The 18,138-nt window shown below is 35.2% G+C and overlaps 1 protein-coding gene across 2 annotated transcripts in view; it reads left to right on the top strand.

The window, feature by feature from the left end:
* LOC150102540 (protein MEMO1-like) overlaps nucleotides 1-18,138 on the top strand; it is a 128,178-nt gene that overhangs the window by 61,515 nt on the left and 48,525 nt on the right. For both annotated transcript variants that reach the window (XM_090398915.1, XM_090398916.1), the window contains exons 4-6: nucleotides 1,357-1,469; nucleotides 4,620-4,731; nucleotides 8,534-8,670. In XM_090398915.1, the coding sequence (XP_090255041.1) occupies nucleotides 1,357-1,469; nucleotides 4,620-4,731; nucleotides 8,534-8,670 (362 nt within the window). The remainder of the gene's footprint in view (nucleotides 1-1,356; nucleotides 1,470-4,619; nucleotides 4,732-8,533; nucleotides 8,671-18,138) is intronic.

Below are 18,138 nucleotides of genomic sequence, written 5' to 3'. Positions count from 1 at the left end.
GGCTATGAAATAATGTTGGATTCCATATCCACTTAATTTGAATCTATTATTTACTATCACTTTGACTGTGGTAGTAAAATGTTTGGTCTTTAAGTGTTTAAATACTTTTACTTAAAATCAGTGGTGAGCTATAAGGGGTTCACCCAAGCCCTTAGTTAAATTTTTCTCAAATTTGTGAGCCCCTTGTTCTTATTTACTTTTTTATTTTTTCAAAAAAAAAAAAAACATTTTTGAAATATATTAAGCGACAAACTCATACGGTAACCTAACAAAGTGATTTTATTAAATAAAGTATTATAGTTACTGTTACTACCATTTTACAAATAAGAATTCACTTTTGGTAATCGCATATAAATAAATAGAACTATAAAATAATGCCCCTTGATTATCACTTAAAGTATAAAAACAAAAGAGAAATATAACGTACTTCAATATTATTGTGTTCAAATAATATTTATTTATTATTTATAGATTGTTTGTCATAAAAACTTCTATCGCAAAGAAAAGAAATTTATTTTGTTTATCAAAAATGCGGACTATTTCATAAGTGCAATTATAAAAGATTTTATTCTTGTGTAGCTCAGTGGATATGGCATTTGCACACCATGGCACTTGACTGCACGAAGGAAGACTTCTTGGTTTCAAATCTAGTCAACTAGAAGAAATTTTTCTAAGCCTTTTTTCAACCGGTTTCCGAGTTAGTCGATCTCTGGCACGGGCAAGTGGGTTTTGTCTTCTGGAAATTCGGGTTTTTTGTCCCGTAAACTCAAGAAAATCAACCGTAGAAGCGACATTATTTCAGACATTAAATACAATTGTTAGGGTTAGAGACCACGAGATGGCAGCACTTGTTGAGCTGTCTCTCTTCACTGTGTGCCACTTAATTAGTGATAGTCTTGTGCCAGCTCTCTCTGATTGGGTACCAGTGGAGATTGAACTGCTCACTCAGTCTCCAAAAGTTAGATAAGGCTAAAACGGCCTCACCTACTCCCTATATACAGGAATAAAAAGGTGTTACTTGATTTTTTTTATATTTTGATAGTTAAAAATTGTTTTTCTTATGTAAGATAAATTAACACAGATGATTGTGTGCAAATATTTCATGTTTAGATCATGAAATATTTGTTTAAAAATGATAGCCCTTACAGGTTGATTGTCCCCTCATACTTTTTGATTGGCATTTGTACACAAGCTATATTAATAAAAGTTTTTGTGTGAAATACGGCTTTTTTTTTGCTTGACATCGCAAGCCCTTTGTTAAAATTTCCATAGCTCACCACTGCTTAAAATCTTTATTTTTCAACTTGTGACTCAGTGGGGTAATTGTTATGTAATGTTTTTTTTTTTTTCCCCCAGGAAACATATTTTTATTTTGGGACCATCACATCATGTACGCCTATCAGGATGTGCTCTTTCCCCTGCTAAAGTGTATCGTACACCCTTTTATGACCTGTCGGTTGATCAGAATAGTAAGTTAAATATATGTTGTATAGTAATTTTTTTTTGAGTATTGTTAAAATGTTCATTATACCAGTATGCAACAGCAAAACTTAGTGGAAATAGGATGTGTGTAGATTGATTATCTAGCATATTCTGTTAATTAGTGGATGGTATGAATTGGTGGAAAATTTAATGTGTACAGTGCCCTTCTGCAGTGAAGCATTGCAACATCATAGAGGTGTCACATAATAATAATAAATATAGCTAGCTCTAAATAATCAAATTTTAAGAGACTAATAAACATTTAAAATTGCTGATTAAATTTTTTCCTAGAAAGTATATTGACCAATCTGTATACTTGAACATTCTTAAATGGAAAGATTATTATATGGGCACCTCCATGGAGTTCAAAGACTCATCATGGAAGACCCAATTTATCCATGCAATCATATCTCTCATTCAACCTCTTAACAGACTAAGCACTCACAACTGACTGGCAAACCATTCCACTTATTCACAACTCTCAAAGCAAATAAATCTACTCCTCGCATCCCTACTAACAACACCTTTATTCAACCTCCAAGGATGACTCCTTATTCTGGTCCCTCTAGCCAAGTGCTGAAACATTTCCCCTGCATCGCGTCTATCCTATAAAACCGTTTAAGCAACTTAAATGTTTCTCTCATATCCCATCTTTTTCTCCTATCAACCAACTTCTGCAATCCACACACCTTTAATTTATCCTCATGGGGAACATTCCCCCAGGCCACTAATCATCTTGGTCACTCACCTCTGAATTCTCTCCACTGCTTTCTCATTCCCAAGAAACCCAGGAGACCAGACTTGAGCACAGTAATTCAGATGTGGACGTATCAAGGCCTTATAAAGAGGAATAACAACTTATCTCTACATGTGAATGTGTTCTTCGATAACCAAGTAATCTTATGGGCTGGGCTACCTTAGCAACCATAACAATATGTCATCTAAACTTTATCTGTCTACCACTACCCTTAAATCCCTAACTTCCTCTATTTTCTGGAAATATAGTACCATCAATGTGATACATGGCTTGTAGTCTGTTTATCCCAAAATACATAACTTTAAATTTCTCCACATTAAACTGGCACCCATTATCTTTTTCCCATACTGACAGCCTATTTAAATTGTTCTGCAAGCTCTCCATGTCACCTTGATTAACTATTACTCTACTTAATTTTGCATCATCCCTAAAGAACTGAATATTTCCTTTCATGTTATTTCCTATATCATGTACAAATGAAACAGCAAAGGTCCCGGCACTGACCCTTGCATTACACCTGTTTTGGCCTTGATTCTGTCCCTCTATAACCACTTTGTGATATCTGCCCAGCAGCCACCCTCTTATCCACTTAACCATGTCATATCCATCCCCATTTGTTCTAATATGCCTAACTCTGAGTTCCATCCAGTATTCTGTCAAATGCCTTTGCAAAATCATTGCGTAGTCATTTTCTTCATCCAACTTGGCTGTTGTTACTCTATTATAAAAAGTTAGTAGGTTACTAAGGCATAATAGACCCTCCACAAAGACATGTTGACCCTCATACAGTATCATATTTTTATCTACACGTTCTTGAATTCTCTTTATTTTTCTACTACTTTTAGCACCATGTCTGAGATACTGATTGATCTACAATTTGCTACTGCAGTCTTAGAACGTTCCTTATACAAAGGAAATATTTTATCCTCTTTCCACTTCCTTAGAACTCTACCAAGCCGAGTCTTAAAGAGCCTAGTTAGAGCATTGTCAGTTCCTTTGCTTATTCTCGCAAAACCCTTGCTGATATCCCATCTAATTTCAAAGCTGTATTTACATTGAGATTCTGCAATATCCTAAGAGCCTCCAATTTATCCACCTCTCTTCGCACATCAGTGTCTGTCACATATGTTAAAACAGTAACCTCATTAGGATGATATATACCCCTTGCAGAGTGTTCAGTCAGTAACTCAACTTATTTTATCCGTGACCATAATGACTGGCTTGCTCGGCTAAATTCTTCTCTTAATCTGATGTTGGCTTCTACCTCATGAATGATAACCTTAAATACATAGCCCTACAACATTGCCTTCCTGCTGCATTTCTTTTGTTCATTGCAGTCATCAGCAATATCTCCCCCCCCCATTCATTCTGATCTCTCCATCATTCCTGAAAAGTAAGTTTGCATCTTTTAGTCACTGCACCATTCAGATTGGAGATACAAGAGACTACATTCTGCATTCTTTGTTCATTCCTATTCTCACATTCACTTGCTACAAAGATGTCTTCTCACATGTTCACCTGCATCCTTCCCCTTTCCCATACATATACATTCATGTGTAACAGCTGTAATTTCCCTCATTTTTGGATTTCCAGATTTTTCTCTCTCTCTCTCTCTCTCTCAATCATACAACATAGTCTTAATATCTAATTCAGTATTCAGAGACATTCATTTGTAAGATATTCATATCTGTACACCTCATAACTAGTTTTCTCCTTCTAATCTGATGAATTTCTTCAAACAACTATCATACTGTCACCTTTACGTGTACTATAGGTTTTAGTCCTTAGTTTTTTTAATATATATTTTCACATTCAAATTTCAAATGTAATTCCAATCTAAAAATTAAATAAAATTTATAAAATATTCAATTTAAAAAAAAAAATCTGAGTACACTACGGATTGTTTAAATTATTCATACTTAATTCAGAATTTAATGTTTCATTGTACTATATTCCTGCCATTTCATCTTTCAGATTTTTATAAATTTATTCCTCTATTTATGTCTGGTTCTTCATTTCATTATTTTCAGTCTCATCATAAATTTCATTAATAAAATTTTTTAAAAAATCCCTGAAATAACTAAATTTGTAGCTTCTTCAGCATAGAAATCACCTTTCCTTTGATGATTATTCGGATATGTTTTTTGATGAGTAATTGCTTAAATAATCAATAATTTTTCTTTTATCATTCATCATCACCACCTTTGGTTCAGTTACCACAGAAATGCATTTTTTTTTTTTTTTTGTTTGAAAAATTAAATCTGCTATTCACAGTTCTATTGTAAAATGTTTATTATACCTGTTTAGATGCATGCTATTGTTTATTATTACTTATGGGCTTCAGATTAGTCTATATGTTAATTCGTTATTTTAAAAATAGTTTATGAAGAATTATACAGTACAGGCCTATTTGAAGAAATGACCATTCACACAGATGAGGATGAACATAGTATAGAAATGCATCTCCCATATATTGCTAAAATTATGGAAAAGTAAGTGAAAACTTTATCTAAAAAGTATACACTTTTTACCTGTAACAGTTCTTTCAGCTTTCTTGAAATTGGTTGTGTATTATATTATTTTAAATAAGAATGTCGATTTTTCATGTAGTACTATAATAAATTTAGTTTAATCCTTTATCCAAATGTGAACAAACAAAGTTTGCGCCTGAAAGTATCTTCAGGACTGCGGTAAGGTAGTACAACACACGGGCAACTCGTTGCAAAGGTGGAGCAAGTTAACATCACTCCTATCTCAGTATCTCCCATAATGCAAAACACATCTCCTTGCAGATATGTATAATGTTATGCATTAAGAGAAGGGCCACTACCCAGACTAGTTTCGATCTTTATTGAGGTCTTTTCAGTGGGAGCCAGGCCCAATGAGAGGTACCAGGCAGAAGCATTAGCAAGGTCATCTCTACCTATAGGAGTTGCCAAACGGTGTGCCTCCTTTTTATTAAATTACTCTGGATTTAGAGAAAGATGTTGAAAGTTTATTTTTCACTTGGTTAGACTATAATAAATTTAGTTTAATCTTTTATGCAAGTGTGAGCGAACAAAGTTTGTGCCTGAAAGTATCTTCAGGACTGGGGTAAGGTAGTACAACACCGGGAAACTCGTTGCAGAGGTGGAGCAAACTAACATCACTCCTATCTGAGTATCTCCCATAATGCAAAACGCATCTCCTTGCAGATATATATATAATGTTATGCATTAAGTGAAGGGCCACTACCCAGACTAGTTTCGACCTTTATTGAGGTCTCTTCAGTGGGAGCCAGGCCCAAGTGGAGATACCAGGCAGAAGTATTAGCAAGGTCAGTTGTCGTTTGGCAACTCCTATAGGTAGAGATGACCTTGCTAATACTTCTGCTTGGTATCTCCACTTGGGCCTGGCTCCCACTGAAGAGACCTCAATGAAGGTCAAAACTAGTCTGGGTAGTGGCCCTTCCTTTAATGCATAACATTATACATATCCACAAGGAGATATGTTTTGCATTATGGGAGATACTGAGATAGGAGCGATGTTAGCTTGCTCCACCTTTGCAATGAGTTGCCTGGTGTTGCACCACCTTACCTCAGTCCTGAAGATACTTTCAGGCACAAACTTTGTTCGCTCACACTTGGATAAAGGATTAAACTAAATGAATTATAGTCTAACCAAGTGATAAACTTTCAACATGTAGCACTATTTATCATAATATGTTAACACCCCCCCCCCTCCCCCAGATTTCACATATCAAGAATTTGATGATATTTTAAATATATATGTGTAAAAGAAAAACTGGGAAAAAAATGTAATAAACTAATTGAATTTAGATTTTCTTGACCAACTAGCCAAAGCATATTACATAATTTATTTATTTATTTTTTTAACAATATTAACTCAGAACAGCATATAGAACAAAATCATCATCAGCAAATTCCTGATATGTACTCTCTAGGGGCGTACAGGATATGATAGTACTGCATGAAAAACTTACATCATTACTAACTTCCTATCTACAATTTTCCTCCAAATCAATTTGTTACCTGTCAGGACTCCAACATTATCAGATCTTATATTTCTCTTTTCTAATGCATATTTTACTATATCAATGCACTTATACCTTGGTCTTCCTTTGGGTCTTTTTCCAGCCAACTTAGCAGAGAACACTTGTTTTACTAATCTTTCCTCTACAGGAATGTTAAGTTCTTTTGTAATATTCTTGTTTTTAGTATGGTATTGCCATTGATGCCATCTGTTCACACTCTAATCTTTCTCATATATCTGTGGTCTCTAGTCTTTGATCAAGTGTTTTATTTCTAACCCAGCTCTCAGATCCATAAGTTAAAATTGGTTTGAACACTGTCTTGTATATAGCTAATTTAGTTGACTAATTTTTCTTATTCTGTTGTCTATTTCCATATTTAATTTACCATCTTAACTAAAAATCATGCCTAAGTAGCTGAAATATTTTACTTGTTCTATAAGTTCTCCATTCACAATGCAGTTATATTTTCAATGTTTCTGCCCATTTTCATTATTTGAGTATTTGTTAAAATTGGTTATTTGTTGTACTTGTTATTTAAGTAAATAAATAAAAATTTAAGCAATTGATTTTTATTAACTTTGATGATTTTATCCTCTAATATAGTTTATACTGTAATTTTTTTTTTCTTCAAAATTTATGCTAGCTGATGGATGAATTAATATCATTCCTATTGTTTATTGCATTCGCTTAATGCAGTTTCACTTAGCGTGCATTAATTGATGGATTAATTAATTGCGTTTGGAGAGACTGATTAAACTCTTTAGATGTTTTGCAAAATATGTAGGCATCTATCAGATTAATTTGGTGGCGCATTTTATCGATATTTGGTATATAGCATTCTTAAGAAATTTACAATAGTTTCAATTTTTGATTCCATGTGACAGAATGAGAAAAAGACAGAATGTGTTGAAATTATATATTAAAATAACTACTCATGATTTTTACTCAAGAGTTAAACAAGAATAAAATCACCTTGACTGCTAATGAATATAACCAAGCCACCATCCAGAAAGTTATCGATAGATTTTATCCCTCAACTAACTTACAACTTGATGCAAAATAGTTTGCATATCCTATCTTAAGGGAGCATCGGAACAAATAGCTTGATTTCTTTTTAAACTGTCTTATCTTCTACCATGCAGACAGGTCTTTCTGTTGAGATTAGAATCTAACATATCAGGACTGCATCAAATTTTCGGAATCTGAAAATTCTGGCCTTCCTATCATGACATCAACATTAGACTCAGAGTTCTTTGAAATCAATCTTAAGATTCTTTTCTTCAGCAGTTTTAATTTGATCATCTGTTTCTTGACAATTGTGAAACTTTGTAACATTGTATGAACCTTAACTGCTCTGATTGCATGCCTGTCTCAGAGTTTGTGGAAATAACCACAGTGAATTGTTCTTTTTGTAATAATGAATAAGTTATGTAAGCTTGTATTTAAATTATGAAAGCTAACCATTCTTTCCCTTTGAACATTTAAAACATGAATCACATCGCATTCTCGCATTAACTCAGCTGTGACCAAGACATGAAGTAAACACATACGATGCGATTCATGTTTAAATGTTGTCAGCCAATTTGTCTCTCTCTATCTCTATGAAGATTGATGTCCTTGTAACATGAGATGAAATATATTGGGGTCAAATGAATTTATTTTTCGGTACATGTGTCAGCTGTTATAAAAATGTAGTTTAAGACTAGATGTTGAAGTATTCTTTTTCCTGCTCCCTTTTTTTTGACTGAATAATTTTAAAAAAATATACTTTTTTTTCTTTTTTCTTAACTGAACTGCTTTTATTGGAAAAATGATTCAAATAGATTATGATTATATATATCTTTATATTTATATAAAGATATATATAATCATAATTATATATATCTTTATATTTATATATACCTCCCTCTCCCAACTATGACTTGAATATTTTTATTGGTAAACAATTCAAAATGATAGTATTTCCTCCCTGGCCAGATGGAATTTAATGAAATGTGTTTAGAATCTATTAAGATTTATCAAGTCACTTCCATTTTATTGTCATAAACAAGCAAAATGTCTACAGTGAATATTCTAAAAATGACTCTAGGTTCATTAGTTTTAATAATGAATGGCGTCATAAATCATATTACAAAATTCTCTTTTTTAAAAAAAAATTGGCTGTGATCATTTTCTTGCTTCTGTTTAGCATCCTTTTATATATTGTTCATATTTATAAATATTGTGAATTAGTTATAATAGTCTTTGCTCGTTTTTCCTAGTCAACAGTTTACAATAATTCCAATAATGGTTGGTTCATTAACTACTGAAAAAGAAGCATTATATGGGAAGATTTTTAGCAAACACTTAGCTGAACCTAGTAGCCTTTTTGTAATATCTTCTGATTTTTGTCACTGGGGTGAGTACAGTCTTATCCTTTCAGTTTATTTATAACAAATTATTTAGTTAATACTTTAAATATCAACCAAGCTTACTACACATGTGGAGATGTTAGCTTTGTCAAATTTAGTGATTTGTACATTTAAATAGTTCTTAAGAATGATTTTGGATTTTTTTTTAATCACTTAAATTTAATAATACAAAACTTAAATGTAGTTTTAAATTATTATTGTAAAATATTAATTAGTTTTAATATTCTTATGACAAACAGGAATGAATCGCATTAGGTTTTACTTGATCATAGTGTGTAACATGGGAAATGTCATTATAATTTTAATAAAATATTCATATTTTATTATTATTACTACTTGAAACCGTTCAACATCATCATTATCAAATTCCTGCCATGTACCCTCAAGGGGCGTACAGGATATGATAGTACTACATGAAAAATTTACATCATTACTAACTTCCTATTTACAATTTTCCTTCAAATTAGTCAGTTACTGTCAAGACTCCAACATTATCAGATCTTATATTTCTATCATCTAAGGAACTTTGTACAGTATCACTCCACCTATATCTTGGTCTTCCTCTGGATTGTTTTCCTGCCAATCTGGCAGAGAACACTTGTTTTGCTAATCTTTCCTTGCCTGTTTAAGTGACCATACCACCTTAGATTAGCTCTGCTAATGCATTCCTGGATGCTGACAATGTCAAGTTCTTTCCTAATATCCTCATTTTAATATGATATTGCCATTGATGCTATCTATTCATGCCTCTAATCTTTCTCAGGACTCTCATATCTGTGGTCTCTAGCCTTTGGTCAAGTGTTTTACTTCTGACCCAGCTCTCAGATCCATAAGTTAAAATTGGTTTCAACACTGTCTTGTATACAGCTAATTTAGTGTTCTGACTAATTTCTCTCTTATACCATATGAATTTATTCAATTTACTTCCTACCATACCAGCTTTGTTGATTCTATTGTGTATTTCCATATTTAATTTACTATCTTCACTAAGAATCGTGCCTAAGTAGCCGAAATGTTTTACTTGTTCCACAGGTTCTCCGTTCACAAAGCAGTTGACATTTTCAATGATTCTGCCTATTTTCATTGTCTTTGTCTTTTTATTGCTGACCTTCATACCATATCTATTATAACAGTTATTCAATTTAGTCAGAGAATCTTGCAGACTTGTAGCGGATTTATTTAGAAGTAAGACATTGTCTGCATAAAGCAAATAGCTGACATTAACATCTCCAATTTTGATATCAGGTTTAATACCACTTTCCTTCATAATGTGATCCATATAGATAATGAATAACAGAGGGGATAATGTACATCCTTGTCTCACACCAGCTTTAACATTAAACTATCTTCCTGTACTTCCTTATTCTAACTGCTGACTTACAACTCAAATAAAGACTAAGTACTGCTTGATATAATGCCCCATTGACACCATATAACTGTAGTGTATTGAATAGCATCTCTCTTGGCACCTTGTCATATGCCTTTTCCAGATCGACAAATCTTAAATATAGATTTTTGTTATATACCCATGATTTCAACTATTTGTCGTAAAGTGAAGATCTGATCCTGACAGCCTCTATTTGGCCTGAATTGTGCTTGTTCTTCACCAAGCTTTTCTTCCACAATTCTTCTCAACCATTTCTCTGGTATACTTGCATAAATCTTGCCAGGAACACTCAGTAGGGAAATACCTCTGTAATTCTCACATTCAGTTTTATTCCCTTTTTTATATATAGGTACTATGAGAGCTCTACTCCAGTCATTGGGAATTCGTCCCTCTGTCCAGGCTTTCTGAACTATGCAGTGCAGCCACTATAAGACTTTTATACCACCATACTTCAGCATTTCTGGTCAAATATCATATATTCCTGTTGCCTTTCCACATTTTTCTATGTTCTTGCCAAAGTCCTCCCATGACTTTTGTTTAGCTAGTTTTACACAGTGTTTTGCTTTCTTACATTTGTCTCTGTATTCTCTCAGAGCACAAGCTGACTTATTTGCCAGGAACTTTTGATATGCTTTCTTCTTTTTCTTCACTGCCTCTTTAACTTCCTCTGTCCACCATGGAGTTCTGATTTTTTTTATCCTTGCAGACAACCTCACCACATGCCTGTCTGGCTGAATCAACCAGTGTTTTCTTCAATGCTTGCCACTGAATCTCCAAGGTTTGGTTGCTGTTCTCAAACTCTTTCATTTTTTCTTCAATAATCTTTGTGTATTTTAGTTTACAGTTCACATCTGAGAGCTGCTCAACTTTTATTCTCTTTAAAACTTTCTTACATGTTGTTCTTTTCAATATGAAATTCAATTTTATCTTACTCAAGACTAAATAGTGATCACTTTCAATTTCAAATCCCTTGTACACTCTGGTGTCCTGCACCAGGGAGAAAACATCACTATCAACAATAACATAGTCAATGAGACTTTTCTTATTCCTAGCCTCTTCTCTCCATGTGAATTTGTGCACATTTTTATGTTGGAATATGGTGTTAGTAATAATCAGTCCATGTCCTGAGCAGAAATCCAACAGGTATTTGCCATTATTATTAGCTTTGCTCTTTTCTCCAAATTTTCCCAAAATATTTTTATATGTCTGACAATCATTTCCTACTCTGCTATTTAGATCCCCAACAAGGACCAACTTTTCCTTTTTCATTGTGTCAGTTGCTTTTTCTAAAGCATCAAAAAATTCTACACTTCTACCTTAGTGGAACCTAGTGTGGGACCATATGCACAAATAAGTCTCATTGTCCAGTTCCCCATTCTCATATTTGTCCACATCACTCTATTTGAGACTGCCTGCCATTCAAGGAGATTACCCTCATATTTAGTGTTGAATACTATGGCTACTCCTTCTTTTCCTTGATTGTCATTTCCTGAATATAACATTTTGTATTTATTGCTCAGAAAGATCTTAGCAGTTCTTGTCTTTTTTGTTTCAGTCACCTCTATTATGTTGATCAGTACTATCAACATAATAGAGGCCTGAATGGCAAAGAAATGGAGCTAGCTGAGGAATTAGATAAGGGAACCAGGGTGAACAGCAAAGTCAGATTTGTTCCAGTAGCTGACTTTTCGCTGTTCACCCTGGTTCCCTGGCGAAAACAACGGGGATCTTATTTAACCAGCCGATGCCCCAGCCAGCATGAAAATTTGTCATGTTGTACCATCATTTTGTATTTTGGTTTAAGCCAATAGGAATACAATTTGGTCGGCTAAATCCCAAACTGGCAGCCCATCCTTCCTCTTTCATTCAGTATCCAGGTAGATACCTAACAGGGTACCCCACGAGAAGGTGAGGATTGGACATTAGGTCAGAAGCTCTGGTCAGTTCTCCGCATTCCTTTAAAGGCTACATGGACGCCTCCTCTCAGTTATACAGCTTTGACCCTTAAGCACCCCCCCCCCTTGACACCTTTAGGGAGTCCAACGACTCATTGAGGAAGGGCACCTACTCTACAACTCTCTCTCAATCAACCACCCAATCCACTAACTACAGTGAACTGCAATTACACAAACGTCATCTACCACCCATGACCACTACTAGTATTTTCACGGACAATCCCAAACATCCATGAGTGCAGTGGGATTTGAACCTGCAGCCTTTTAGCTGGAGAGTGAATATGCTAACCACTCGGCCAATCAGGCCAGCATATTTGGATGATGCATTAAATTTTTATAGGGTAAATAAATTAGTTGTGAGCCAGTAATCTAGAAACAAGAATTATAGGCAAGTTTATCGCAAATAGCATATTTAATGCAAAATAAGGGATATAGGATATCAGTTATGGGAATATGCAGTGTATTTTACTAAATATTTTATCTTGAAATGAGTTTTATGATAAAAAAAAATATTTGCTCTCATTTTCTTCACATGCCTGCGCATTATTAGTGATCATGTGAAGTTTTGTGAAAACGAGATGCTGAAAATGGACTATGTAGTTAATTGTACAGAAGACAGATAACGTAAAAATGAATAAATAAAAGATTTACAAATGATGTAATTCAAGTCTTTGTGATCTTCAGTTGATGAACACAATCTGTAAAGCAGAACGCTGTACAATTTGTTACGAATTGATTATAAAGGATATAGGAAGATCACACAGAAAAATGAATTAATGTTGAACTAAAGTAGCGTGAAGGAATTAGAATCAAAAAAAGACGTATTAAAATACAAAAATGAAAATCCAACCATGCTCTGATATGATAAAGCTTGGATGAAACTTAATGAAACCTGAAAAGAATCATTCTTATTCTCTCATTATTACTTTAGTTTTACATTAGTTTTCTTTTACATATTATCCTGTGTGTCCTTTATGTTGTCCTTAGAGTATTCCTGCCACATTTTAACACATTTCTGCTTTGTGGCTATCGCTGTTCTACCTGAACAGCAATAGCCACAAAGAGTTAAACCACCAAGTTATCACCTGTAAGTCCTTTTTACTTACCTATTCTCATTTAAACTTGCATGATTTATCTTTCTTCTTCTTCTCTGCCCTTCTTTGTGAGGTAACTGCTCATGATAGAGGGGACCTCCCAGTGATGTAATTGGTCCTTTTCATTCTTATTCTTTTTCTATACTTTTTCTTCTCATATTCTTCACTCTACTTCTCCTGAGTCTTGTTTGTTGTCCTGCCTTCCAGACCACCATCACTAGGTTCCAACAGCTTGCTGCCATGTTTGCATTCATTGTGACCTCTGGACATCCAGAAACAGGAAACTTGGTAGTCTTGCACTACTTTGGCCTTTGCTTCAGCAAGACAGGCAGTCCTTGACTTTAGTCCAGCCAGGGTCAAGGGTGTTGCAGTTGGTCTCTTTCCCTATTGGTCCAGAAACAGGGTCCAAGACTTGCTGTGATACTTGTATAGTGTCCATGATATCTTTGACATACTCCTGAGTGCAGTCATTGCTTGCTGGAGAATGAGCATCCATATGTGACTCTGTGATGGGTGGAGAGCTCTTGAGAATGAACACTTCTTCATCCTCTTGTTTATCAGGTCCTCAACAAGCCTCAAACAGGTACAGAAACCATACAATCATCAACAGAAAAGCAAAATAAGAAACAAAAAACATTCAAAGCTGTAAAAAAAAAAAACACTACTGTTCTTAATTATATACTCAATAGGTGATTGTCAAATTGGAAAATGTCACCCTTCATTCAGAAGGGTTTGGAAGGATTAGCAGGATCTGTAAAGAAATTGCATTCAGGAGATATCCTTATTGAAGCAGTTACATTTGCAAAGTCAAAAAATTATTCCATTCAACATCTGTTGGGGGAATACCAATCAATCGCAGTTATCTCACACAAAACTTTAAACTTTCTAGAGGCGTAATATCAGAGTGCAACTTCTTTAATTTTTGAGATGAAGAGATATGCTCTGAACTCAAGGACCCAAGGAGTGATAGTCATAAGAGGAATCCTTATACATAGGGATGGGCATCTAGTTTCCACCAGAAACATCATCCTTACCTTCAACAGACCAAAACTGCCACCATCTATCAAAGCAGGTTATTTCAATTGTTAGTGTTTTGGTCCATTAAGGCTCTATCCCAAACTCCTGGCATACTCCTATGTATGCCAAAGGTGGAAGGATGAGAGGAGATCCAGAGAATAAAATCAGAGCAGTCTGTTACTTAGGAGGCAATGCACTATGAAAGTGGCAGCAACATCTGGTAAATCCTCTTACACCAAGAAGAGCACAATATGATGTCTTGGATATTTTTCCTGATGAAATGGAGTGATTGATACTTGATACTCGCTGTTCTCAATTCTCTAAAAAGAAAAAATCCAAAGCTATTCAGCAGACCTTCTCAATACAAGAAGCCAGGTGATACCACCAAAAAGAAATAATTATTATTATTATGTGACATCTCCAAGGAGTCCAAAGACTCATCAAGGGAGGGCACCTACTCTACAGTTCTCCATTTCCACCACTCAGTCCACCAACTACAGTGAACCACATCATTTACACCAACACCATCTACTGCCCACCATCATTGCTAGTATTTTTACAGACAATCACAAACATCCATGCCCACAGCAGGCTTCGAACCCTCAGCCCTTTTGGCTGGAGAGCAGATATGTTAACCACTCGACCAACCAGGCCGACAAATATTATCATCATCATCATCATCATCATCAAATTCCTGCCATGTACCCTCAAGGGGTGTACAGGATATGACAGTACTACATGAAAAAATTACATCATTACTAACTTCCTATCTACAATTTTCCTCCAAATCAGTCTGTTACTTGTCAAGACTCCAACATTATCAGATCTTATATTTCTATCGTCTAAGGCACTTTGTACCGTATCAATCCACCTATATCTTGGTCTTCCTCTGGGTCGTTTTCCTGCCAACCTGGCAGAGAACACTTGTTTTGCTAATCTTTCCTCTCCCATTCTATTTAAGTGACCATACCATCTGAGATTAGCTCTGCTAACGCATTCCTGGATGCTGACAATGTCAAGTTCTTTCCTAATATCCTCATTTTTAATATGATATTGCCATTGATGCCATCTGTTCACGCCTCTAATCTTTCTCAGGACTCTCATATCTGCGGTCTCTAGTCTTTGGTCAAGTGTTTTACTTCTGACCCAGCTCTCAGATCCATAAGTTAAAATTGGTTTGAACACAGTTTTGTATACAGCTAATTTAGTGTTCCGACTAATTTCTTTCTTATTCCATATGAATTTATTCAATTGACTTCCCACGATACCAGCTTTGCTGATTCTGTTGTCTATTTCTATATTTAGTTTACCATCTTCAGTAAAAATTGTGCCCAAGTAGCTAAAATGTTTTACTTGTTCCACAGGTTCTCCATTCACAACACAGTTGACATTTTCAATGATTCTGCCTATTTTCATTGTCTTTGTCTTTTTATTGCTAACCTTCATACCATATCTATTACAACAGCTATTCAATTTAGTCAGAGAATCTTGCAGACTTGTAGCGGATTTATTTAGAAGTATAACATCATCCGCATAAAGCAAAGAGCTGACATTAACATCTCCAATTTTGATATCAGGTTTAATACCACATTCCTTCATAATGTGATCCATATAGATAATGAATAACAGAGGGGATAATGTACATCCTTGTCTCACACCAGATTTAACATTAAACCATCTTCCTGTACTTCCTTCAATTCTAACTGCTGACTCACAACTCAAATACAGACTAAGTATTGCTTGATATAATGCCCCATTGACACCATATAACTGCAGCGTATTGAATAGCTTCTCTCTTGGCACCTTGTCATATGCCTTTTCCAAATCAACAAAACTTAAATACAGATCTTTGTTATATTCCCATGCTTTCTCGACTATTTGTCGTAAAGTGAAGATCTGATCCTGACAGCCTCTATTTGGCCTGAATCCAGCTTGTTCTTCACCAAGCTTTTCTTCCACAATTCTTCTCAACCGTTTCTCAAGTATACTTGCATAGATCTTGCCAGGAACACTCAGTAGGGAAATACCTCTGTAATTCTCACATTCAGTTTTATTTCCCTTTTTATATATGGGTACTATGAGAGCTCTACTCCAATCATCAGGAATTCGTCCCTCTGTCCAGGCTTTCTGAACTATGCAGTGCAGCCACTGTAAGACTCTTATACCACCATACTTCAGCATTTCTGGTCGAATATCATCTACTCCTGCTGCCTTTCCACATTTCAAGCCTTTGATGGCTTTTTCTACTTCAAGTATGGATATGTATTCCTGACTGCATGCCTGGTCAGTGTTTTTTATCACTGTGCTGTCATCACTGCTTGTTTCATTTAGCAGTTTTTCAAAGTTATTACTCCATACTTCAAGGATATCTTTTTCTCCTGTTTTCATTTCACCTTTATCATCTCTAATTCCTTTTACAGCACTCTTTCCTCCATTCCTAAGCTTCTTCAACAACCTCCAGAATATTTTGCCACCTTCTTGATATTTATTTTCTATATTCTTGCCAAAGTCCTCCCATGACTTTTGTTTAGCTAGTTTTACACACTGTTTAGCTTTCTTACATTTGTCTCTGTATTCTGTAAGAGTAAAATCTGACTTATTTGCCAGGAACTTTTGATATGCTTTCTTCTTTTCCTTCACTGCCTCTTTAACTTCCTGTGTCCACCAGGGAGTTCTGATTTTTTTTATCTTTGCACACAACCTCACCACATGCCTCTCTGGCAGAATCAATCAATGTTTCCTTCAGAGTTTGCCACTGAATCTCCAAGGTTTGATTCCTGTTCTCAAACTCTTTCATTTTCTTTTCAATAATATTTCTGTATTTTAGTCTACAGTTTACATCTGAGAGCTGCTCAACTTTTATTCGCTTTAAAACTTTCTTACATGTTATTCTTTTCAATATGAAATTGAATTTTATCCTGCTCAAGACTAAATAGTGATCACTTCCAATTTCAAATCCTCTGTACACTCTGGTGTCCTGCACCAGGGAGAAAACATCACTATCAACAATAACATAGTCAATGAGACTTTTCTTATTCCTAGCCTCTTCTCTCCATGTGAATTTGTGCACATTTTTATGTTGGAACATGGTGTTAGTAATAACCAGTCCATGTCCTGAGCAGAAATCCAACAGATATTTGCCATTATTATTAGCTTTGCTCTTTTCTCCAAATTTTCCCAAAATATTTTTGTATGTCTCACAATCATTTCCTACTCTACTATTTAGATCCCCAACAAGGACCAACTTTTCCTTTTTCATTGTGTCAGTTGCTTTTTCTAAAGCCTCAAAAAATTCCTCCACTTCTACCTTAGTAGAGCCTTCTGTGGGACCATAGGCACAAATAAGTCTCATTGTCCAGTTCCCCATTCGGATATTTGCCCACATTACTCTACTTGAGACTGACTGCCATTCAAGAAGATTAGCCTCGTATTTTGTGTTGAATACTATGGCTACTCCTTCTTTTCCTTGATTGTTATTGCCTGAATATAACATTTTGTATTTATTGCTCAGAAAGATCTCACCAGTTTTGGTCTTTTTTGTTTCAGTCACCCCTATTATGTCGATCTGGTACTTATCTAATTCCTCAGCTAACTCCATTTCTTTGCCATTCAGGCTTCTTACGTTGATAGTACCGATCTTTAACTCTGGTGATGTTGAGTTGGGGTTTGTTTTCAGATTTGTTCCAGTAGCTGACTTTTCGCTGTTCGCCCTGGTTCCCTGGCAAAAACAACGGGGGCCTTGTTTAACCGGGCGACGCCCCAGCCGGCATGAAATTTTGTCATGTTGTACCATCATTTTTTATTTTGGTTTAACCAATAAGAATACAATTTGGTCGGCTAAATCCCAAATTGCCAGCCCATCCTCGTTCGTTCAGTATCAAAGTAGATACCCAACAGGGTGCGCCACGAGAAGGTGAGGATTGGACATTAGGTCAGAAGCCCTGGTCGGTTCTCCGCATTCCTTTAAAGGCTATGTGGAGGTCTCCTCTCAGTTATACAGCT

This window comes from Typopeltis vanoorti, chromosome 10 (assembly GCF_054136105.1).
Source record: "Typopeltis vanoorti isolate ZY-2024b chromosome 10, IOZ_Tvanoo_1.0, whole genome shotgun sequence".
Taxonomy (NCBI): domain Eukaryota; kingdom Metazoa; phylum Arthropoda; class Arachnida; order Uropygi; family Thelyphonidae; genus Typopeltis; species Typopeltis vanoorti.
This window is presented reverse-complemented; position numbering and strand designations above follow the sequence as displayed.